This window comes from Mustela putorius, unplaced genomic scaffold (genome assembly GCF_011764305.1).
Source record: "Mustela putorius furo isolate JIRA1106 unplaced genomic scaffold, ASM1176430v1.1 tig00000228_pilon_pilon_pilon, whole genome shotgun sequence".
Taxonomy (NCBI): Eukaryota; Metazoa; Chordata; class Mammalia; order Carnivora; family Mustelidae; genus Mustela; species Mustela putorius.
This window is the reverse complement of record NW_025421322.1, coordinates 19480113-19504929: the sequence shown is the minus strand read 5'-3', so window position 1 is coordinate 19504929 and position 24817 is coordinate 19480113. Positions and strand designations below refer to the sequence as shown.

The 24817-nt window shown below is 40.2% G+C and overlaps 1 protein-coding gene and 1 long non-coding RNA gene across 2 annotated transcripts in view; one reads left to right on the top strand and one right to left on the bottom strand.

Annotated features, from left to right (window-relative positions):
* Window positions 1-1501: 1501 nt before the first annotated feature.
* AARD (alanine and arginine rich domain containing protein) lies at window positions 1502-7447 on the bottom strand. The gene is made up of 2 exons (XM_045078071.1): window positions 6956-7447; window positions 1502-4634 (listed from the first exon to the last, which is right to left on the bottom strand). The coding sequence occupies exons 1-2, from the start codon at window positions 7313-7315 to the stop codon at window positions 4491-4493; spliced, it is 504 nt and encodes a 167-aa protein (XP_044934006.1). The 5' UTR covers window positions 7316-7447; the 3' UTR covers window positions 1502-4490.
* LOC123391456 overlaps window positions 7335-24817 on the top strand; it is a 42483-nt gene continuing 25000 nt past the window's right edge. The window contains exon 1 of the long non-coding RNA XR_006606143.1: window positions 7335-7607. This is a non-coding gene — a long non-coding RNA (uncharacterized LOC123391456). The remainder of the gene's footprint in view (window positions 7608-24817) is intronic.

Genomic DNA, 24817 nt, shown 5'->3' with positions numbered 1-24817 from the left:
CTCCTTCCTCTCCAAAATGGCAGAAACAGTAATTCCGACTCACAGCGCTGTTGAGACAATTAAGTTTTAAGCTGCACGTAGCACTGTATGCCGGGCAGATCTGGGGTTTGGAAAGGCGTGGTTATTATTAATTTTGTATCTCCGTGGTGCTCACGCCCAAGTTTGGCAAATCAGTGTATCAATCAGGAGGGGAGACGAAGAGTCGGTGTCCTCACAGAGGGCAGGCAGCGCAGCATACGAGAGACACAAAGGTGCGGTGAAGAGAGGGGCAGGCACAGGCAAGGTCTGAGTCCCCGAGGGTGGGAAGGTCACGTACAACAGGGTCAATGAAAGAAACTCACAGGAAACAGAAGAGCCTTCGCTCACTCAGTCTCCCCAACCGGTCCCAGCACTCTTCCGTTGGGGCTCCTCGCGGTTTAAAGCAGACAGGTTCTCTTTGCACCGTCTTTTTCCAGATAGAGCTCAAGAATTCGGTTTAGCTCACAGAGCTGGTGCCGAAGCCAAGACTCACTCCCCAAGCCAAATGACTCCGAAGATGTGTTCTGCCTGCCTACAAATCACACCGAGGATAACACGCAGCTCCTGGCCTGACGCCGGGCACAGGAGTGGGGGATCCCAACATGCTGGTTTCATTAGCATCCTTACACCGCAGGGCTCCGCCTGCCCCGGCCGCGCGGGGAGGACGGTGGCCCTGATCCTCCTAAGGAAGCCGGGCCGTGCCCTGACGCTCAGCCTTCACCAGAGCCGGCCATCGGGAAACAGCAAGAAGGACACGGCCCTCTGGGAGGCCGTCGGGATCCAGGCTGCTGCGAGGGTGTGCAGCCCTCTGAGTTAAAGTGGCCGGGCCGGGGACCCGGGAGACAAGAACAGGAGGCCGGACGCAGAGGCGGGCTATTAGGTCCCTTACTAAACCAAACGAGACTGAGACAAAGTGAAAGTTATTTAAAGCTTTATTTTATGATAAGTATTAGAAATCAGATTGATCAGATTGAACGAGACTGAAACAAAGTTAAAGTTATGCAAAGCTCTATACTATGCCAAGCATTAGAAGTCAGACTGACCGGTCAGGGCCACCTCCGAAGAGAGCGACCCCTCCCCGTCTTACAGACTACCTTTTATAAAGCAAAAGTCTGGCCACACATAGGTGGCCAATGAGATTGTAGTCATGTTAGGTCACACGCAGGTGGCCAATTGAATTACAATTTACCCTATAGTAGCTGTTTGACCTAACCTATTAGTCTGATCAGAACTGGTGCTCAAGTTTGGTGCCCAGACGGCAGGGTTTACATTCTTTGGTGGTTAGGGGAAAAGTATGTGTGTTTCTTACTGATTGGATGTTTCCACCTGGCCTCGTCCTTGTATTCTGGGTTCTGTTATCAAGATCCGCCGACCTGGCCTTGTATTCTGGGCTCTGTTATTAGGAACTAGCTGACCGTATTTTACTGGTTTCCCAGACTTGCTTCTAAGTAAGTTTCTCTGGTGGGAAGGGGGCAGGGTCAGTTTAAGTTTTACTGCACAAACAACAAAATGGCTTTTAACCAAGATGGAGTCGCTCTGGCTAAATAGGTCCTTACACGGGCAGGGAGGCAAAGGCTGGGCACTGACCTCTAATCCCCCATAATCCTCCTCGGTAATCACGTTGCCGAGAGGCAGGTGCAGTGGCAGCGGCGGCGGTGGTGGTGGTGGTGGCGGCGGCAGTAGCGGCATCGTTGAACGCATCAACATCAAGAGAGAAAGCAGCTGGCACTGAGGGCCTTGTGCCAGCCGGAGGCCAGGAGGGATTCCGGCAGTGATTATATAGCGGTAAATAAAGATAGCTGATGGCTGCCCCGGGGCCCCGGACCCTGCCTGGAAAGGGACCAGGGGAGATGGGGTTCTTGTGATGACAGTAGTGTAGACTCAGCCATCATGGGTTCTCTCCGATCTGTCCCCAGACTGAGCGCTCCAGAAACACCTGTTCCGGCAGACATCCTCTGGCAAGCCAAACAAAACGTGGACTCGTCCAGGCCACCTGTAAAGGCATTTAATGCCTAACAACCTGTGTGAGGCTTGTAATTGTCATAATTAATTTGGCACCTCTTTGCCGTTAGGCCCTAACCAAGTATCATCCTCTATCTAGAGAAAGCCCAGTTCCTGCTAACATGGCTTTTCCCTCCATAATGAAGGCTGTGAGAAATTGTATCATTGGAAAGCAAAACAAAACCTTAATAAGGTATTTTCCTCGCTAAGCTGTTTAAGTTGCTCTTCTTTGGGGCCCTCTCTACCCACTGTTGATAGGAACGTCTTACTTTCTTTGGCTTATCCTGTTACTGCTTCCCTGTTGCATAATTGAGGTTATTATTTTCTCATTTTCCCCTCCACTGGCAACAGTTTGGTCCCTTCTACGTTGTATTTCCTTAGGATGCCACACTGTTGTTCTAGCTTATTTAAACACTCTGGAAAGCCAGGAAATGTAGCCATTTTAGACACATCCCCACATCCCCCAGAAAAGTGTCCCTGCTGTTCTTCCATGTGCTACAGCAGGACCAGAATTTAGTAGGCGAACAACATATAACCGAGTGCCACTGTAACAAGCAAATAGTAAAACAATCTGGCTTCTGCTACTTGTAAAAAAAGAAAAAAAAAAGGAAGGCATGTCTTATGAGAACAGAATTCACTTTATGTGGAGAAACAGGGCAAAAACATTGAATAACAGTAGTGTCCCGTGTATCAGGCTCTCATCAAATCTCAGTATTAACAGCGAAGATCAAGGCCAGTCCCACTGGTTAGGGCTTCCCCAGAGTAGAGGCTTTTGAAACAAAGAGTTTCTTGTTCAGTTTCTGCATCTGTCACTCCCCAAAGATACAGGGATCCACAGCTTATCGCTAGAAGATAGGGAAGGAAAGTATCGACCGAAAACTTTACAATAAACCGATCAGCACTTTTATATCTGAAAAAGGGAAAAACAGGGATCCATTTACAGAAGTACTCCTTTAAGTTTCTTTTGAGTTCTGATAGAGCACATCATCACTACAATCGAATTATTCATATGAAAACTAATCAGTGTTGGCTTCTCTGTAGTCAAGGAACAGAGCTTATAAAATGATTTATCTTGAGTATTTATGTACTTGAGAATGACTGCCCCAACATTTTTTTTTTTTTTTTAGCGAGAATATTTTTCAAATTTTCAAAGAACAGGTCACAAAGAATTCCACCAACTCTTCAGAATTTCTATAACTGTGAGGGAGAGACATATAGAAAATCTATTTTACAAATATAATTCAAGAAATCAGTCTGATATTTATAAGCCAAGAGCTCATATGCAGAATTTCTCAAGAAATCCAGAGGCCAGATAGAATGCCAACCACGGCTTAATTGACAGTGTCCTGTAGGCTGAACATAGTAATACCTCAGTTTTACAGAGGAAAGAAAGTACCAAAAGCCTTGTATAATTCACTTCTAGTGGAAAAAAAGAAAGGATACATTAATTTTTTATGAATATCACTTAGGTATGCAATTATTTTCTTATTAATTTTATTTTGTGCATTACAGAGGCAGTACTTTTAGGGTAAAGATAGATATTGTAATTCAACATGAATCACCTTAACTCCTAAAAACTGAACAAAGGAATTGTGTTAGGAATCTTTGGGGTACAAGTCATAAAAATTCAACTGAACTGCCTTAGGCAGAAAGAGATTTCTTCAGGAGGATATTAGAATATTTTCACGTATCCAGATGACAGCAAGCACTGGGATTTTATGCAGCTCAACCTCAAGACAAGGCAGATGATCTCTTTCCGTGACTTCTGTGCACTCTGGGGCAGTTTCCACCTCCTCCACTGCAGCTGGTACTTTCTCACATGTTGGCCACCAGCAGCTTCCAAGCCCCTCATCGCTAGGCTTCTACCAATATCAAGCCTTCTACCAACAGGGAATACTCATCCACTCCCTTAGTTCTACTTCAAAAATTTGTAGAACAAGCTGATCAGTCTGTCTTGATCTGCGAGACTCTATCTAAGGGAGGCAGGGCATACCTATTGGAAGACTCTTCCCTAAGGGTATGGTTAGAGTCTAGGTAGAAGTAATTCCCAAATAAAAACTGGGCCGGCGGGGGGGAAGGGGGTGGAGAGGCGGAGACACTGAAAGCTAACTGGACAGACAAACCAAGAATAATCAATAAAAACAGGCACAGATTCTAAAAGTTCAGGTAATGCCAGCAAATTGAAATAGCACAAGATAGAAGGCTAAAAACCAGACTTAGGCCTTCTTCATTGCATTTTTTCCACTTGAATTTCCCAGCCAAAACTATGACTATATAACTTTAAAACTTGATAATAGACCATTTTCTCTCTCCCTTCTCTTAAATGCTTTCTGTCACTTCCCAGCAGCATCTAAGTTGTTGGCCTACAAACTGCCCCTAAAATCTTAGAGCATCCATAATGTTACTATCAGAATTGTTTTTGGAGTTGTCTGTGTTGTTTTTAGGGTTCAGATCTTCGAGTGTGCACTTCCTTATTCCAGATTCCCAACGTTATGTTCAGAGCTTTGAGATTTGGATGCAATTTCCAGTTCATACTCCTTTTTCAGTCGTTGCATTTTCTTGTTTAAATCCAGTAACGTTTTGGCCAGCTGGTGGTTTTGGAAACGCATTTCCAGCTAAAAGTTAGAAAAAGGATAAGGATTTTTATTAGCCTGAGATAACAGATCAGATGAAACAGCTCTCTGCACAGGAAAAATAAGGACTTTGTGGGAAAGGAAAATAAGATATCAAAAAAGATGTATTTGTCATCTGATTCTCCATTTCTGACTGTTTGGCCTGGCCATAAAACTGACTTTCTATGAGACAAGGTAAAATCCAGATATACAAATCGTTTTTGAAATGGCCTTGAAATGAAAACAAAAATAGCTGACGCACAAAGCTGTCCACATGAGAAATTCCTGTGCATGGAAGGCTGTTTTCAAGCAATGGCATGTGATCTGCAATGAAATCATTTATCTTTATGAGCTTTCTGAGCTACAGGAGAACTAACTGCCCAGGGCCACCTGAGCTTTCAAGATCTGGGCCCATTTACTTGATTACTTGTCATTTCAAGTTTTTAGGATTTTAAATGGTCTCCCTGTCGAGCAAAAACACTTAATGACACCTTAGAGGCACATGTACAGTTATATGTACTTATATAATCTAACAATTTCACTCTAGAGTGAAATCTGTTATACAGCAAGGCTGATTTATACCCTCCTTCAGTGGGGCTTTATGAAGGTCTTCATGTATTAAAAAATAAATCTCTAGGGCAGTTTACCTAAAAGACTGCCCAACAAAGCTTAATGCAACATAATCTTTGTTATGCAGTTGAGAATAATTAAGTATTTGCAAATTTCTGTAATTAGGTCTTATTTAATACATGAGGACCCTGTTCTCTGCCTAAAACCCTTCATCACCTCATCAACAGAAACCACGCCAGGATGAACCAGGGTGTTCTGTGAGTGAAAAAGCAAATACTGGTCCTCCCCTTCCCCACTTGACAAAGTCAAGTCATTGGATAGAATTTTCTTTCCGTTTTCCTCTGCCACATTTGTCTTCATTCTTCAGCACCTGGAACCACCTTTCTGAGAGTAAGAATTTGCAAAGAATAAAGCAAATGCACATAGAGCAAATGAAGAGTAACAACACAACCACCAGCACAGAGAGCCCCTGGCCCAGGCCTCCAGGGAGCTTCAGTCCTCCAGTGTGGCAAAGGTTCTCTATGTCCTGCCCTGCTCTTCCAGCTTCCTTTCCTGGCACTGGCTCCACACCACCCTTACCGCCAGCTGCCCAATTGTTCTTTATGCACGTCTTACATACAATTTTTTATTCACATTTTACATACAATTTTAAGTATATGGAACTCCTGAAATTCACTCACCGACCCTAGAAATGACTGCAACCTATTAAGACCAATCCTCACAACAAATAACAGCATAAATGACATAAATAGCAACGTCTCTAAATTAACTGAACCTGTTCATCATTGTCCCTTACACGACGACGACCCTAACGCACAATACACGGACATACATGTATGGTTGTGGGCGGATTCCTACCGAAGTCTGGTTACAGCCTTTTATCAGACACTGCTTCTTCTAGCAGTCATGGTGTTAAGATAAAGAAAGCCTCCACACTCTTCTGCCTCTTCCTCATGACCAGTCATACACCATGGTGAAAATGTTGACCAAGATGTTGACCAGGGCCTATAGCCCAGGAACAGAGCATCAGTGTATGTGTGAAATTCCCTGACTCCTTTCTGGAAACAAAATTTTGATTTTTTTTTTTTTTTGGTACAGTCTTTAGGTAGTTTTAATTATCCTCATAATAAAAGCCATTGAATAGTATCTATGCTGTAGGTCCTTTATATAGTATTATCTCATGCAATCCTTACAGCAATCCTATGAGGTTATTATCTGTATTCTACAGATGAGTAAACTGAATCCCGGAGTTACTCATTACCATTCCTAAAGTCATAGGGCCAGTAGGAATTAGAAGAGCGTGTGCGTCTTAACAAGGGAATTTGAACCTTTATCTGTTGGGAATTTTATTCTCCACCTGCTCCCCACCCCCACAGGCAACTTTCTATATGGTAGAAAAATACAGAACACGTTGGGGAGGGGTTGGTTACGGGGGTCTTGGGCGTGTCACGAGCAGACTCCGCCCCGGGCAGGTGTCAGCACCCCGGGTCCCGCGAGCCCCCTCCCCTCCCCTCCCCACCCCACCCCTCCCAGATGGCGCTGGGGATGTAGGCGCGTCAGCACCGTGTGGGGACACGAGCCGGCGAGCGGCCCCGGAGACCGACGGCCGAGCTCTGCTCACTCGCATCTCTTCCTTCCCGGGAAAAGCTCCTCGAGGCCTCGAAAGCCCTCGAATGGCCCACGCGGCACTGGAGCCCCAGGGCGGGAGGGAGGCGACGCTGTGCCCGGGGTCCGCCGCCGGCGCGCGCGCTCACCAGCTCGGCGCGCAGCCCGGCCAGGACGGTCCCGACGTGCGCGGTGCCGGGAGGGTCCCGCGGCGCCTCGGCCTCCGCCTCCGGCCCCGCCTCCGCTCGAGGGCGCCCGGAGCTCCCGCGCGGCAGGGTCCGCGGCCAGGCGCGCGCCTGCCGCCGCCTGAGGTCTTCCAGCCGCGGGCGGGCGGCGTGGGCCTCCTCCTGGCGGTTCACGCTCTTGCTGCCCCCGGGGGAGCCGCGCGCGGGACGGGGGGCGGGGGGCCACGGCCCGTCACTGCCTGGGACACCCGGGGGTCCGGGGGCCGTTGCCCGTCCGCGGCGGTGGGAGTCCTCGGGGCCCATCTCGGAGACGCCGGCTCCCATTCCGGGCACGTACGCTGACCGTTGCCTTCCAAGAGCGAGAGTTAGAGCGGGGGAGGGAGGGCGGGGACGGGGGGAGCCGACAGGACCGGTGGGACCCCTGCCAAGTGGGACGCCGCGGGGGCCAGCCTCTCGCAAGGCGCTCCACTCCGCCCAGCCTCATGTGGGGCCTTCTTCCCGTCCTTAGCAACAACCGAAGGAGCGGGCCCCCATGACTCCGAGGAGAGATTTGCCCTGGGTCACTTTTCTTGCTCCTCGGAGTGTCTCCCTAAAAGCAAGACTTGTGTCTATCCAGGTAGGTGGAAGTTGAGGTACACTTGGAAAGTTTGAGACCAAAGGTAGAATATTTTGTCGCAAAGGCTGCCCCGGTTGTCTTGATTATTTAATACTCCCTTCCTTTAAGATCTTTTTTTTTTTTTTCTGGCCTTCTTCTGGGTTAGGCACTGTGCCAGGCGTTGGGGATTTAAAGTCTAATTAGGCTCCTTACCTCTCTACAGGTGTTGCTCACAGTCAAGTAGGAGAAGCTTGTCTCTCTAAGCTAGAGAGAATCGTCTTTCCCCGTGCCCAGCAGGGCAGAAAGCATTCTGATAGTCAGAAACTCTGTGCTGCTTTTTATATTTGACTCCTTTCTGCCACTTTCGCGTTTACGAAGGGGTTAAAAATTCTCTTTTTTGTCTTGTAAAAGTGTGTTGTCTTATAATTCCCAATTCGGTGTAATCATCTGCCACTATTTCTTATATATCCTCTTTCTGTGAGTATAATCAGCTGCAGCTTCTTGATCTAACGGAGAATTTCTAAAAGGAATAAACAAATAAAACTTTTGTGTTTTCATGAATACAGTTCCCTACCCCTCCAAAAGGTGGCATAGATGTATCCACAATACTCCTATCTTAGTTACTCCTTTGTTTAGTAAAGAACTACGAGTCCCCTGCAACATTCTAGGTCCATGATAGACATTGAAGGCAATAAGGACTAATTTTTATCAGTGCCTACTATGTGCCAGGTACTTCTCTTTCTTTACTTTTTTTTAAAGATTGATTTATTAGAAGAGAGAGCAAGAGTGGGGGGGGGGGCAACGAGAGAAGTAGACTCCCTACTGAGCACAGAGCCTGTTGTGGGGCTCATTTTACAACCCTGAGATGACCTGAGCTGAAGTCAAGAGTCAGTCACTTAACTCCTTGAGCCACCCAGGCACCCTGGCACTTTTCTTGTGATACTCATTTGATATTCACAACATTCTGTGAGGTAAGTACTATTCATTTCTGCATTTTACAGATGAGGCCAACTTAGGCAGAGGTTAAGCCATATGGCAAAGATCACAACACTGGTTAAGTGATCTAGTAAAGAGTTGCACCTAGGAAATCTGGTTTGTGCAATAAACCACAGGAACACACCCAGGTATACACTACCTCTTCAAGAATCGAAAGTAGTTGCTCAATTTACATGTTGTGTGAGTGTTCAAACTCCCTATGCTCATAAAATTCAGCTCTACTAAAATGGCATAAGACTTGACTAGATAAGAAGGAATTCAGATTACCAGGCCTCTGTAGCTAACTTGCCTAATTCAACACTTTATATAATAGTTTACAACCTGAGCACAATCAAATGTGTATCATTATATACATTGTTTCATAAAGATTCTCTAGAAACACTTGAAGATTGGTTCTACTGGTGAAAATTATAAAAATCCACAAAATCTACAAGGAACCAATAGAGTATATAAATCTGGGAGCTTTTTTTTGTTTGTTTGTTTGGGTTTTTTTGGTGATAGGGATTTCAAAATAAGTACGAGTCAATGTGCAGTATAAATGTTTAAAATGAGTCCTCTGCCATGATTTTTCACTTCTAGATTATTTATTTCAACAAGAACTTCAGTTAAGTTTGATTTAATTCAACAGTGAATGGGACCTATTCAGTGTCAAGCATTATACCATGTGAGGACAATAAAAAGGGTGAATAAGACACAGTTTTTGCCCTCCGGAAGCTTAGAGCCTGAAGAAGTAAATTTATTCATTCATTCATTCAGCAATATTTATTTAATGTCTTCTTATATACCAAGTATGCTCAGGCTACAAAGGTAAACCAGAAAGACAAAATGGTGTTTTAAAATAGGCTGGTGTTACCAAAAATTAGTAATTTTCTTCCATAGATTGATTTTTTTCAGCTATGGTGCATCTTGAATTTTACATTTTTTTTATAGAAATAAATTGAAGCATTGGTAACTTAGAGTGACTATAACATGTAGAGACATTTGAGTTAGGAAATGTACTTATCCATTGCTTTATAACAAAGTATCCCAAAATTTCTTGGCTTAAAACAACAATAAATGTTTATTATCTCTCACATTTTCTGTGAGCAAGAGTTTGAGAACAGCTAAGGTTATGACCTAGAACTTTCATAACATGGTAGTCAAATGTCACCAAAACTACAGTCCTCCGAAGCTGGATGTGATTGGAGCTGGAGGATCTACCTAGAAGGTGTATCACTCACATTGTGGGCACTGGTGTTGGTGGTGGGCAGGAGGCCTCAGTTCCTCTCCTTGGGAACTCTTTACCAGAACGGCTTGAGTGTCCACATGGTATAATGCCCACCCTCCCTTAGAACAGACAGAGCGGCAGATCAAGAGAAATCCAGATGAAGGCTCTTTATATGTATTCTGAACCATATTTTTATGACCTACTCTTAGAAGTCACACAGCTTCACTTCTACCATATTCTGTTTATTAGAATCAAGACTTAGTCTGGACTACATTCAAATGGAGGGGAATTAGGGTCCACCTTTTGAAGTATAGAATCTCAAAAACTTTGCAGATATATTTTACTTCCATGGGAATACTATGATATGTTACTTATGTGCAAACAATGATTCAAACAACTGCTAATTTCCTATTAGAAAAACTGAAAGCCGGGAGATACTAGGACAATATTTTTTAGATTCAGAAAGGAAAAATTTAACAGATATTTATATATCCGGTAAAAATATCTTTCAAAGGCAAAATAAACATGCATTGATATAGCAGAAATTAAGAAAGTTTGTTATCAGCCTACCGGCGTAACTAGAAATATTGAGGGAAACACCATAGGCTGAGGTAAAACAACAAGAGAGGAAAACTTAGATGTTTAGAAAGGAATGAGGGTTATAAGAAATTGTAAATGTCAGATATGTATAGATTATATATTATATATATGCATATATATATATATATATGATTCTCGTTCCTCTTTAAAAAAAAAAATGACTTTTAAGTAATCTCTATACCAATGTGGGGCTCAAACTCCTAACCCTGAGATCAAGAGTCACATGTTCCACCAATTGAGCCAGGCAGTTATAGAAACAGTCAAAGTGTCCATTGATTGATGAATGGATAAAGAAGATGCGGTCTATATACACAATGGAGTATTACACAGCCATAAAAAGGAATGAAATCTTGGACACCTGGGTGGCTTGGTCAGTTAAGCATCTGCCTTTGGCTCTGGTCATGATCTCATAGTCCTAGGCTTGGGTCTCTCAATGGGCTCCCTACTTGGTGGGGAGCCTGCTTCTCCCTCTCCCACTCGCCCTGATTGTGCTCGCTCGCTCTCTGTCTCGCTCTCTGTCTAATAAATAAAATCTTAAAAAAAAATGAAATCTTGCCATTTGCAATTACATGGAGGGAGCTAGAGAGTATTATACTAAATGAAATAAATCAGTCACAGAAAGTCAAATACCATATGATTTCACTCATATGTGGAAGTTAAGAAAACAAAACAAATGAGCAAAGGGAAAATGAGAGAGGGGCAAACCAAGAAACAGACTTAACTGTAGAGAACAAACTCATGGTTATGAGGAGTCTTGGGGATAAATGGAGTTATATGTTTTATGTAAAGCGATATGGTCTTCACCCTAAGTGCACTGTAAAACATTAAAGGCATATATTTTAAGGCCTAGCACAGTTACTGAAAAATAGTGCAAAGAAATAAAGCTTTAAAAAACTATAGAATTAGTGTTTATGTAGAAAAATCTGAAAAAAAAAATCAAAAAAACCTCCTAGAACTAAGAAGCAGTTACATCAAGGCTGCAGAATGCAAGGTGAATATATACAAAAGTTAATCACTTTCCTATATACCAGTCATGAACTGTAATTTGAAATGTAAAGCATACATTGCCAGTTACCTTAATACAAAAAAAAAAAAAAAATAGAGAGAGAGAGTATATTTAGGTATAAAGCTATAGGTGCAAGATCTATATGGGGAAAACTAGAAAACTGCTGAAAAAATCAAAACTTAGCTAAATAAATGGAGAGATATTCCATGTTCATAGATAGGAATACTCAGTATTATCAAGATAACAGTTCTTCCCAATTTGGTCTGTAGAGTCAGTGCAATCCCAAAGAGCAAGTTATTTTGTGAATATATACAAACTGATTCTAAAGTTTATACAGAAATTCAAAATACCCAGAAAAGCCAACATAATATTAAGGAGAAGAGCATAATTTGAAGACTGACACTCCGTCTATAAAACTTAAATATAAAGCTACAGTAATCAAGAGGGTGCAGTATTGGCAAAAGAATGGTTATATAGGTCAGCATGACGAAATAGCCCAAAAATATACCCACGTAAATATAGGCAACTGGTCTTTGACAGAGAGCAAAGGCAACATAATGGAGAAAAAAACAGCGTTTTCAATAAATAGTGCGGGAACTGAACATCCATAGGCCAAAAGAATGAATCTAGACAGATTTACACCCTTTTTTCACAAAAATCAACTCAAATAGGTCATAAGCCTAAATGTAAAGTGCAAAGTTATAACAGTTCTAGAAGATAAGACAAAAGAAATTTTAGATGATTTTGGATATGGTGATGACTTTTTAAAAAAAAATACCAAAGATGCAATCCATAAAAGAAATAATAACCCAAACTTTATGTTAAAGTTAAAAAACTTTCGCTTTATAAAACATACTGTGAAGAAAGTGGAAAGACAAACCACAAGCTGGGAATAAATACTTAGAAAAAAATATACCTGATAAAACATTTATCCAAAATATACAAATTACTCTTAAAACACAACAATAAAATTAACAACCTGTTAAGAAGTGGGTGAAAGATCTGGATACCTCACCAAAGAGACACAGAAAACAAGCATATGAAAAGATATTCATCATAAGTCATTTTGGAATTGCAAACTAGAACAATAATGAAATGTCACCACACACCAATGAAAATGGCCAAAATCTAAAACACTGACAAAACCAAATGCTGGCAAGGATGTGGAACAATGGGACTCTCCTATATTGATGCTAGGAATGCAAAATGGTGCAGCCATCTTGAAAGATACTTTGGTAGTTTCTTGCAAAACTAAGTGCACTCTTAGCCAATGATCCAGCAATCATGCTCCTTGGTATTTATATAAAGTAGATAAAACCACATCCACACAGAAAACTGAATACAAATGTCTATAGCAGCATTCTTCGTAATTGCCAAAATTTGGAAACAACCATGACATCCTTCAGTAGGTGGGTGGATACACTGTGGCACATCCAAGCAATGGAATATTATTCAGCTGAAAAGATATGGGTTATGAAGCCATGAAAAGACATAAAGGAACCTTAAATGCATACTGCTACCTGAAAGAAGCCAGTCTAAAATGGGTGCATACTGTTATAATTCCAATTATATGACTTCCTAGAAAAGGAAAAATTGTGTAGAAAATGAAAAGATCAGCAGTTGCCAGGAGTTAGCGGGGAGGGATGAATAGGCAGAGCACAGGATATTTAGGGCAGTGAAACTATTCTGTATGATACTTCAGTGGTAGATGCATGTCATTATACGTTTGTCAAAACTCAAAGAATATATAACACCGAGGGTGAACCCTAATGTAAACCATGGACTTTGGATGGTAATGATATCAATATAGGTTCATCAGTTGTAACAAATGTATCACTCTGGTGTAAGATGTTAAACGTGGGGTGTTTATGTAGGTGGGGAGAGACAGGGGTCCTGGAAACTCCCTGTACTTATAGCTTAATTTTTCAGTGAGCCTAAAACTGCTCTAAAAATGAAGTATATTTTTAAAAAGCCAGTAGGAAACTAAAATGTTCTTCTAAAAACATTAATCCAAAATGAGACAAGAAAGGGGGTACAGAGGATCAAAACACCAAGGGGACAAACATAAAATAACTAGTAGAATGGTAGATCTAAATTAGATCATATCAAAATAACATTAAATAGGGTCGCTTGGGTGGCTCAGTGGGTTAAGCCTTTGGCTCAGGTCATGATCTCGGGGTCTTGGGATTGAGTCCCACATTGGGCTCTCTGCTCAGCAGGGAGCCTGCTTCCCCATTTCCCTCTTCCTGCTGCTCTGCCTACATGTGATCTCTCTCTCTCTGTGTGTGTCAAATAAATAAAATCTTTTAAAAAAAATTAAACATTAATGTACTAAGTTTTCCAACAAAAAATAGAGATCTTCAAGTAGATTAAACAAAACCAGGAACCAAATATATTCTTCCTAAAAAAGATCCACATTAGATACAAAGACACAGCCTCTGTGCCTTGTAAATACAGAGCAATGTGAACTAGATTTATCTTCTACTCTGAAACAACCAAGAAACAAAGTATATGATAGAACAGACTTTAAGACACTGGATAGAAAGCCATGAAGGGCAGTGGTTTCTGAAGGAATGTTTTTCCCAACATCCTTCTCAGCCTTGCTTACTGATTCCTCTCATCCTCAAATTTTTAATACTCAGAATACCTGTCTTGTTCTATGGCTTTTATTAATATCTATATGGTATACTGACATTTCAAAATTTCTTCTGGTCCAATCTCTCTTCTAACTCAGATTTTCAGCTTACTATATCTCATTCTTAAATCTTGATTCCCCACATCCCTTATTATATTCTTGTTTCTGTCCCACCCACCCCAACGGAATGGAAATTCCATTCTGGCAGCTACCCAGACTACAGAATTTGGAATCACCCACTCTTTGCTTCTCCGTCTTTCACTCTAAATGCAATTCATCAGTATGCCTCTAACTTGATATATCCAGATTCAAAGAACATCCAATTCCTACCATTCTAGACTAATCTTCGCACTCCCTTTTATCTCGACTATTGGCATAGGGTCCTACCAGATATCCCTCCTGCATAATCCCCCTATTTTCCTTCCCTACCTTGCTCTCCTTGAAGCAGATCATGTCACTTCTTCATTCAAAATCTCCAATGTGTTCCCATCTTAGAATAAAGTCCAATGTTCTGCCATAGCCTACAAGTTTCTTCCTAATTCACTGCATATGGCATTTCTTCCATTTCTCTGATCTCAACTCCTTCTTTCCTTTCCTCCCCTTCCTCCACCCCAGCCACCTTGTCTCTATGCTGTTCTCATCTCAGGGCTTTCAGATTGGTTCCTTTTGCCTAGAATTCTCTTTATCCAGATGTGTAGATGGCTAGTTCCCCGTGTTCAGGTCTCTGCTCAAATGTTGCCTCATCAGAGAGGCCTCCCTCATCTAGTGTACACCCAGCTCCGTTTCTGTCATTCTCTTTATCTTTATCCTGCTTTTTATTTCTTAACATACCAATTGTCGCATATTTATTTGTTTCCTATCCTATTGTTTATTTTCTCCTAATAGAACATAATCTCCATGAGAACAGACACTTTCTTGTTAATTACTATATCCCCAATGCCTAGAGTGATGTCTGGCACTTAGTAGGTACCACATAGAATTTTGTTAAGTTAATGAAAAGAAGAGCAGGAAAGAGAAAGAAGGCAGAGGAGCAATGGGAAAGGAAGAAGGGATAACAGAGAAGGAGGAAAGAGCTGACCAGGCAAGCACCTAAAACAAACATGGAATGTCATATAGGTTGAGGCAGTTCTCCACAGTGACTCCAAAGTGGTAAGTCAGGCTTGCTTGAAAAGAGTACGGAATCCTCTAATGAAAAAAAAAAAAAAGAAGAAGAAGAAGAAGAAGAAGAAAGAAAAAGAAAAAGAACTGTCCTTTGTAGCATATTTTATCAATGCATTTATACAAAGCGGATCACATCGTTCATTGACAGGACATGACATCAGCCCCAAATACAACAAGCTATCTATCAGTCCCTGAGACCAGCAGTCTCACCAACTTTCTGAAACCATGTCAGATCTGGAATCATGTGGTCTCTATGTCCCTTTCTCCCTTTCTTTTCTTATGGACAGTGTCTGGATCTTCATCACCTTTCCATCGTCTCTAGAAACTAGCACAATGCTGGCCTAAAACAAATACTTAGCAAATACTGATAAAACTAGTTAATTGATACAGTGGGGGAGAAGGCAGTTAACATTTGTAGAGCATCTCTTCAACATTAGATAGATGTTGACATAGATCCAAGTACAGAGTCAGATGTATATTTGGACATAGATATAGCATAGGCACAGATATGGTATAGATAGACATTGGTATACAATTTATTTAATCATCACAAAAACTCTCCATTCGATTTGTTTTGTTTTCAGATGGGAACCTGAATTTCAACGAAGGTAAGAGATTTGCTAAGGTCATATAGTAGGCAGGGAAACAGCTGAGATAGGATTTGACACCAGATCTATGTGGCTCCAAGGGTTACAGTCTTTCCCTTATAGCACATCAAGCAATATACAGTTGCAGAATTCTTAAAACTCAGCTAAAGGAGGTTAAAACTTAAAATTTTGTTTATTCCAGTTACCTAGACCAGATCTTTCCTAGCCCAAGTGCCATTCTGTTTCCACCCTTTCCTTTAACAAGTCTATGTTCTCATAGCCTTTTCAACACCAGAAGGAGACTGAATACACAGATGCTACTCCTGTTTCATGTAGAATATCAGTCAAATAAAAGCCTGAAATTCCTTATGCAAAAGCATAGTCTCTCTAAATCCCCTTATATACATTCATCAGTTAATATTTACTTTTGTCACAATTCATTCTACCTTTTTTCCTGCCTGTTCATCTTTCCTTAGGAAACCTGACTCTTAGTTCTTTTATGTGTTCTTTAGCTGTGCCCTGGGAACCTTAGATCTGCCTCCACTTCTTTGCTTTCTCTTCAACCATCCACTGACAATTACTCTTCTGAGCAATGGGCACTGACTGTTCCCACTGCAACAGAATGTCCCTGAGTGCTCTGTGCAAAATGAAAGAAATACTTCTATGGGGTTCAGAGAGAGGAGATTCTCCTTATAAACCTTAAAACAAATACTCGTAATTTTTCAGTGAACAGGGTACTGTCTTGAGTCATTAAAAAGCCTGTGGAGGAATGTGGTCATTTTGTCTTTTGGCTAACAAGTGGCGGGGAAAAATTCCTTATTGGTTGCGGAATGTCCAAACTCTCTAGTCATTGTCTCTCTAGCTCAATTTCCCAGAACTCTGTAGTCAAAATTCTAGTTTCAAATCCCAGTTTCATATGTTGGGGGCCATGTGACTTTGTGTCAGCTATCCGGGTTGATTTGTTCACAAGTAAAATGGGAGTGAGTAGTCTTCCTCACTTGGTTGCTGAGTAGATTAGCTAAAGCACCCGAGTGCACTGAACCAAGTAGGACCTTAATAAATCTGATTCTAACATCTCACATAAGGAAGGTGATTGAGGTTCTTGACATAGGGATATATTTCTGTACATTGCATCAGTGAGTATCCCAATACTACATAATCTAAAAATCCAGGAGAACAGGTGCTAAGATTGCAAGGGCAACGGAATCAGCTCTGCGCTACGGCAGTGAAATCAAGCTTCACGAGGCCCATCCAGTGGGTTGGCTGATGATTTTAAATTGTCAGTGGTCATCTGGGACCCATTTAATCATCTCAGTCCCATCACATCTTCTACGCGTATTTGGTGAGTTGTGTTATTGTTAAAAGATTCTCTTTATTTTGTGGTAAGAAGATTGTATTTCTCCACTCTACTGACCTCTCCAGCTTGGCCAGAACCTGCTTAAGCCAGTAAACTGTGAAGAGAAAGGACATATGTGGTTTCCCACTGACCTCTTCAGATGCCATCACACAGTCTGCCTTTTCTTCTCCATCACTGTCCCAAGGCAGGCAGTTCCTTCACCATGGGTCCTGAAACAAAGATATCATCATGCAGAGAGGAAGCTGGCCTGTCCTGAGTATATAGTTTGAGTAGTAAATATATGTAGTGATTCAACGAGGCTAGTGTGTTTGTTTTCTGGAAAGCCCTGATAATCAGATTCTCCTTTTGATTTATTTCCTTTTCCGAAGTGTACAAAAGTAAGCATCCAGGGGACTGAGTTCTGGTAAATAGAAGTTTTACTGGATAATTGCTGAAGAGGTGTACAGAAGCCTATTTGCCCCAAATGAGAAAAATCTACTTGCTAAAAGGTGCAAATAATATCTAGTATCTCTCTAAATACTTTTGCTCCTTTGTTAGATGTTTTTAAATGACTTATGAAAGTCATCTATGAAATATACATAAGAGTAACTGGGTTTTATTGACAGAATATATAAAAGCTCATATACAGGATACTGTATAGACTGTCAGTTTGTAGTCTGAGAAGAATATCACAACTTCATTTCTACCACGAGTAAAAAGGGTATGTTTCTTTTAATATAGCTTTGACTGTTTATCTTGTCTTTGTGCTCTGAATCTTGAAGACATTTCAATTACAGTCTTAAGATTCAACTAAACATGACACCAGAAAAGCGTAGAAACTAGAAAACTTATGGGACTTTTCTGTAGGGCCTTTTATGTACTGTGACATTCAAGACTTTTGAGACATAGAATAAATGTCAAATTTGTCCAAACAACTTTAATATATTTATATTTTAGCATAAGATACACAAGTTCACTGTTTTCTTTGGCAATGACAATTCTAAGAATCGTTATAAGTACTTAAGCAGTATCTGCTGGAAGACATTACTACCTTCTTAAACTTTCTTTTCAGTAAAAATCAAAATATCCAATCAGCATACATTTGTTGAACTGTACTTAGTGGAATGCACTGCTGGAGACCACCCAAGCAAGGAAGTAAGTTAACAAATGCATTCCTTTTGTGACTGATGACACAATTTAAATTGAAATGGTGGTAATCGCCAGAAACAGTTTTAGCACCTGAAATAGGCAGCCTTTAAATTGGTCCCTTGTGGGGTACCTGGGTGGCTCAGTGGGTTAAGCCTCTGCCTCAGGGTCCTGGGATCAAGCCCTGCATCAGGCTCTCTGCTCAGCGGGAAGCCTGCTTCCCCTTTTCTCCCTTCCTGCCTCTCTGTCTACTTGTGATCTCTCTCTCTCTGTCAAATAAATAAATAAAGCCTTAAAAAAAAAATAAAGTGGTCCCTTGGAATGGGATGTCATTTCTAAGATAATGTTACGGAAAGACTGAATTTCATCTTGCTCACTCCTTTCTTGCTTCTTCTGGAGAAAGCCAGCTGTTGTGCTGTGAACTGACCAGTGAGGAGGCCCATGTGGCAAAGAATAGTGGAAGGCCCCTACTAGCAGCCGCTGAGGAACGGGTTCCATATGTTAAATTGTCAGTGGTCATCTGGGACCCATTTAATCATCTCAGTCCCATCACATCTTCTACGCGTATTTGGTGAGTTGTGTTATTGTTAAAAGATTCTCTTTATTTTGTGGTAAGAAGATTGTATTTCTCCACTCTACTGACCTCTCCAGCTTGGCCAGCTGGAACCAAATTTTGGCACAACCATGTAAAAGAGCTTGAATGTGAATCGTCCCTCAGTCAAGCCTTCAAATGACATTGCAGCCCACCCAACACCTTGATTGCATCCTTAAGAGAGACTACTAGATCACTGAACACAGACATTTTCAGATAATAAATATTTATTTTAAGTTCATAAGTTTTATTTTAACTTTTTTAAACAGCATATGAACTCTTTTATTTATATATTTTTTTAATTTTATTTTATTTTTTCAGTGATCCAAGATTCATTGTTTATGCACCACACAGAGTGCTCCATGCAATCCGTGCCCTCCTTAATACCCACTATCAGGCCCACCCAACCCCCACCCGCCTCCCCTCCAAAACTCTTAGTTTATCAGAGTCCATATTCTCTCATCGTTCATCTCCCCCTCCAATTTCCCCTAACTCACTTTTCCTTTCCTTCTCCTAATCTTCTCCATGTTATTCCTTATGCTCCACAAGTAAGTGAAGCCATATGATAATGGACTTTCTCTGCTTGACTTAATTCACTCAGCATAATCTCCTCCAGTCCCATCCATGTTGATATAAAAGGTGGGTATTCATCCTTTCTGATAGAGGCGTAATATTCCATTGTCTATATGGACCATATCTTCTTTATCCATTCGTCTGTTGAAGGACATCTCAGCTCCTTTCCACAGTTTGGCTATTGTGCACATTGCTGCTATGAAAACTGGGGTGCATATGGCCCTTCTTTTCACTACATCTAGTGCAATTGCAGGGCTGTAGAGTAGCTCTATTTTTAAAATGTGCATCATCATTAGCCATCAGGGAAATTCAAATCAAAACCACATTGAGATACCACCTTACACCAATTAGAATGGCCAAAATTAACAAGACAGAAAACAAATGTTGAAGAGGATGTGGAGAAAGGGGAACCCTCTTACACTGTTGGTGGGAATGCAAGTTGGTGCAGCCACTTTGGAAAACAGTGTGGAGATTCCTTAAGATATTTAAACTTTTTTTATTAAAAAAAACTTTATTGAGACGTGATTGACATGCAAAAAGCTGAACATACTTAATGTATACACCTCGATGAGTTTGGACTTAAGGATACACCCATGAGACATTCACCACAATCTATGCCATAAACATATACATGACCTCTCAAAATTTACTCCTTTCCTCTTTTATTATTATCATTATCATCATCATTATCATTTATGATAAGAACACTTAACATAAGATCTACTCTCTTAGCAAAATTTTAAGTGAATCATGCAAGATTGTTAACTATAAACTCTATGCTATAGATCTTAAAGACTTACTCATCTTATATAACTGAAACTTTATATACTTTAATACCTCCTCATTACCTCCTCCTCCAGCCCCAGAAAACCACCATTCTAATCTCAATTTTTATGAATTTGACTATTTTAGATTTAGGTAGAATATGTCCTTCTGTTTCTGGTTTACTTCACTTAGCATGATGTCCTCTAGGTTCATCTGTCTTGTCACAAATGGCAGAATTTTCCTCTCATGGCTGAATAATATTACAGTGACAGTGTGCATGTGTGTGTGTACTACATTTTCTTTATTAATGAACATAAAGTTTGCTCCCATGTTTTAGCTATTATGGAAAATGCTGCTGTGAACATGGAGTGCATATACCACTTTGAGATCCTATTTTAAATGCCTTTGCATATATACCCAGAAGTGGGATTGCTGGATCCCATGGTAGTTCTATTTTTGAAGAACCTCCAATTTTTCCATAATGGCTTTAACAATTTACATGGCCACCAATAGTTCAATGGTTCCCCTTTCTCAATGTTCTTTCCAACACTTGTTATTTTTGTTTAGTTTTGTTTAGATAATAGCCATTCTAACAGGTGTGAGGTGATATCTCATTGTGGTTTTAGTTTGTATTTTCCTGATGATTGGTGATGTTGAGCACCTTTTCATTTATTGGGTCATTTGAATGTTGTCTTAAAAGAAATGTCTCTTCAGTTTCTTTGTTTATTCTTAATTAGGCTATTTTGGTTTTTGCTACTGATTTGTAAGTTCCTTATATTTTTTCAATATTAATCCTTTATGAGATGTATAGTTTGCAAATATTTTCTCTGATTCCATAGGTTTTTACATACCATCTTTACACACTGTTGATTGTTTTCTTTGCTGTGTAGAAGTTTTTCACTTTGATGTAATCTCACTTGTCTGTTTTTGGTTTTCTTGCTAGTGTTTCTGGTGTAATATCCAAGAAATCATTACCAAGACCAATGTCAAGAAGCTTTTCCCTATGTTTTCTTCTATAAGTTTTGTGGTTTCACATCTAACACTGAAGTCTTTAATCTATTTTGAATTAATTCTTGTGTATAGTATCAGGGTCCAATTATGTTCTTTCACATGTGATCACCCAGTTTTCCCAAAACCATTTATTGAAGAAATTATCCTTTCTCCATTATGTATTCTTCACACCCTTGTTGAAGACAAGTTGATAATTATATACATGTTTATTTCTATCAAGACTTTCTATCTATTCCATATATATATATATATATATATATATATATATATATATTATGCCAGTGCTATACTGCTTTGATTACTGTAACTTTATAATATGTTTCAATATCAGGAAATATGATGCCTCCAGTTTTGTTGTTCTTGCTCAAAATTGCTTTGACTATTTTGGGTTTTCTGTGATTTCATATGAATGTTAGGAATTTTTTTCTTCTAAAAAATGCTATTGGGATTTTGGGGGGTTTGTGTGTTTTTTTAACTTTTTACTTAAATTTCAATTAGCTAACATAGTGTAATAATAGTTTCAGGTGTACAATATAGTAATTCAACATTTCCGTACAACACCCTGTGCTCATCATAGCAAGTGCACTCCTTAGTCCCCATCACCTGTTTAACCTATCCCCCCATCCCCTTCCATTCTGGTGACCATCAGTTTGTTCTCTATAGTCAAGAGTCTGTTTCTTGGTTTGTCTTTCTCTCTCTCTCTCTCTCTTTTTGGTTGTTGTTGTTTCTTAAATTCATCAGTTTGTTCTCTGCAGTTAAGAGTCTTGATTTGCCTCCCTCTTTTTTCTTCCTTTGTTCATTTATTTCTTAAATTCCACATATGAGTAAAATCATATGGTATTTGTCTTTCTCTGACTTGTTTCACCCAACATAATAAACTCTAGCTCCATCCATGTCATTGCAAATAGAAAGATGACACCTTGGCTATTCAAGAGTGTGCTAATTTCTATGTGTTTGTGAATTTTATGTCTATAATATATACCATTCAGGTGTCCCATGATTTTCTCAATAACATTTTTTCTCTAGCTTACTTTATTGTAAGGATACACTCTATTATACATAAAACATACAATGTATGTGTTAGTTGACTAGTTAACAGTTAGTTGACTATGTTATCTGGTCAATAATAAACTAAGAGTAGTTAAGTTTTGGGGGAGGGGGTCAAAGTTATATGCAGATTTTCAACTGTGCAGGGCATTTGTACCCCTAACACTCATGTTGTTCAAGGGTCAACTATAGTATATTTAAGTATCAATAATTTTTTTTCTCTTTTTTGGTGACAATTCAAATGCTGATTTAGGTGCTACAGTGTGCCAAGAGTTCAAAGGGTATATAAACAAGTATGGCTCTAGTCCCTGCTCTAAAGGATTTCAGAGTCTAGTGATGAAGGTAGACATGTTAACAACTCACAGTTTACATCCAGTGTTCTACAGTCTGAGTTCATCAACCTCTTTCTGAAGATATCATTATACCATCTTCTTTATCACTGTCACGCACTGGCTTTTAGGCTATCCCTCCACATTCATTGCAGACTTTGGCTCTTGGCCCACTGATATTTTCTTGTCTGTTTGTAGTGCCCTTGAGTAATTGTAAATCCCACTTCATATTTCATTCACCAGTCAGTCCTCCACTCTGAAAAATGGTAAGTAAATTGAGGTTAAGAAGTGTGTTTATTTTATTCACAAGAACACAGAACACTTTCATTGGCATATACAAGGTAGCCATCAGTTGCCAATTTAATTAAACTGAGTGGAATCGTTGATTTTCCCTATTTCCCTGATGCACATCCCTGGCATTTGTTTTACTTCAAGAATCTACTCACATAACCTGCTAGGAATTTATTATCACTCAGAATGATACCTTTAAAAGCCTGAATTCTGAATTTATTGAATTTACGGAATTTACTCATTCCATATCCTTCTTTCTATCCATCATATACCCTACCTCTCAATTCAAGAGAAATCAATGTTTGAAATCATAGGAAGTCCCACCTTCATATTTCTCCTTTCCCAGCCAGAACTTCCTCTAATTCATATCAGCACCATCTATTCTATTGTTCTATACTTCTGGCCTTCTGCCAACCCTATCTAGTCAACCTCAACCCTAATTTTATCTATTTGTCCACTGTCTTCACTTCTGTTCCCAAGCAGTCAAGTACTACCATATGCCCATGTTCATCACAAGTACATGATTCCCGACCTCAGCTGTCTTTTCAATATTGCTCAACTCACTCAATTTTGGCCATCTCAAATCCCTTACAAAAACTCTTCCGGGCTCTGAACACCAGTCACCTTCTCTTTGTGCCTGCATTCCATCATTCTACATATAAACTATTTTTTTTTAACTTCACTGAGACAGTAGTTGACGACCTTCAAGACACATAGGTGGCTCGGTGGGTTAAAGCCTCTGCCTTCGGCTCAGGTCATGGTCTCAGAGTCCTGGGATCGAGCCCCGCATCGGGCTCTCTACTCAGCGGGGAGCCTGCTTCCTCCTCTCTCTCTCTGCCTGCCTCTCTGCCTACTTGTAATCTCTGCCTTTCAAATGAATAAATAAAATCTTTTAAAAAAAAAAAAAGACACATAGCACTTACTTCATGCTAGCTACTATTCCAAGCACTTTACTTTCAATCTTCACACCAGCCCTGTGACTTAAGTACCAAGGTTAACAATGTTTTACAGATATAGAATAAGGCACAAGGAAAATCAGAGAGTAGAAAGTTATACCCAGTCTGTGCTATCAGCCATTGGACTGTCTTGTCAATTAACTAATAAAGGGCAGGTGGGACACTTTCAGTTTGTCATTCTTTCGTGTACAAACATCAATACCTTAACCCATTATTCTGCTTTTACCAAAAAGGGGAAAACTTAAATAGGGGGAAGAAAGGGGGTAAAACTTAAAAGAGATTAGAATACTTGTGTTTTTGAACAAAAAAAAAACCAGAAAAATGGGTGACATTCTAACTAATGAAAGGCTATAACATAATGGAAGATAAGTAATAGACTCAAAGTCAAAAACAGGAGTTGCAAGAGAAAAATGAAGCAAATACCATAAAAAGAAATATGCTTATGGATATTCTTTGCAGCTTCATTTGCCATAGCAAAAATTATAAACTCATAATGAATGTGGTAGAAATTGCTTAATTAAATACCCTCAACCTTCATTCTCCCCTTCTTCCTTAGTGAAAGAACCCTGATTGGTGGAGATATCCACGTGACCCCCTAAATACTACATTTCTCTTAAGTCCTTGTAGAAAGGGATGGCTGTGTGATAATATTTGAACAATGATATACCAGCAGAAATTGTTATAGAAACTTGTATAAGAGTTTTGGTTTTTTTTTTTTTAATGGACTGACTTCCTGACATATAACTTCTGTTACTTGCCGTCCACTTCTTCTTCCTGCCTATAATAAAGGTCTGATTGCTAGAGCTCCAACAGATATTTTGGGACCATGATGTTCCTTTGGGGATGGGAGCCACACTCAGTATCAGAACACTGAAAACATTCTATTCCTAAAGACATGGGTCATCACCTCTGCCCAGGACTGCTTAGCTCTTGCTATGAGAGAGATAAAATTTCTAGTGTTTCTGTAACAGGTTTTGTGTGTGTGTGTGTGTG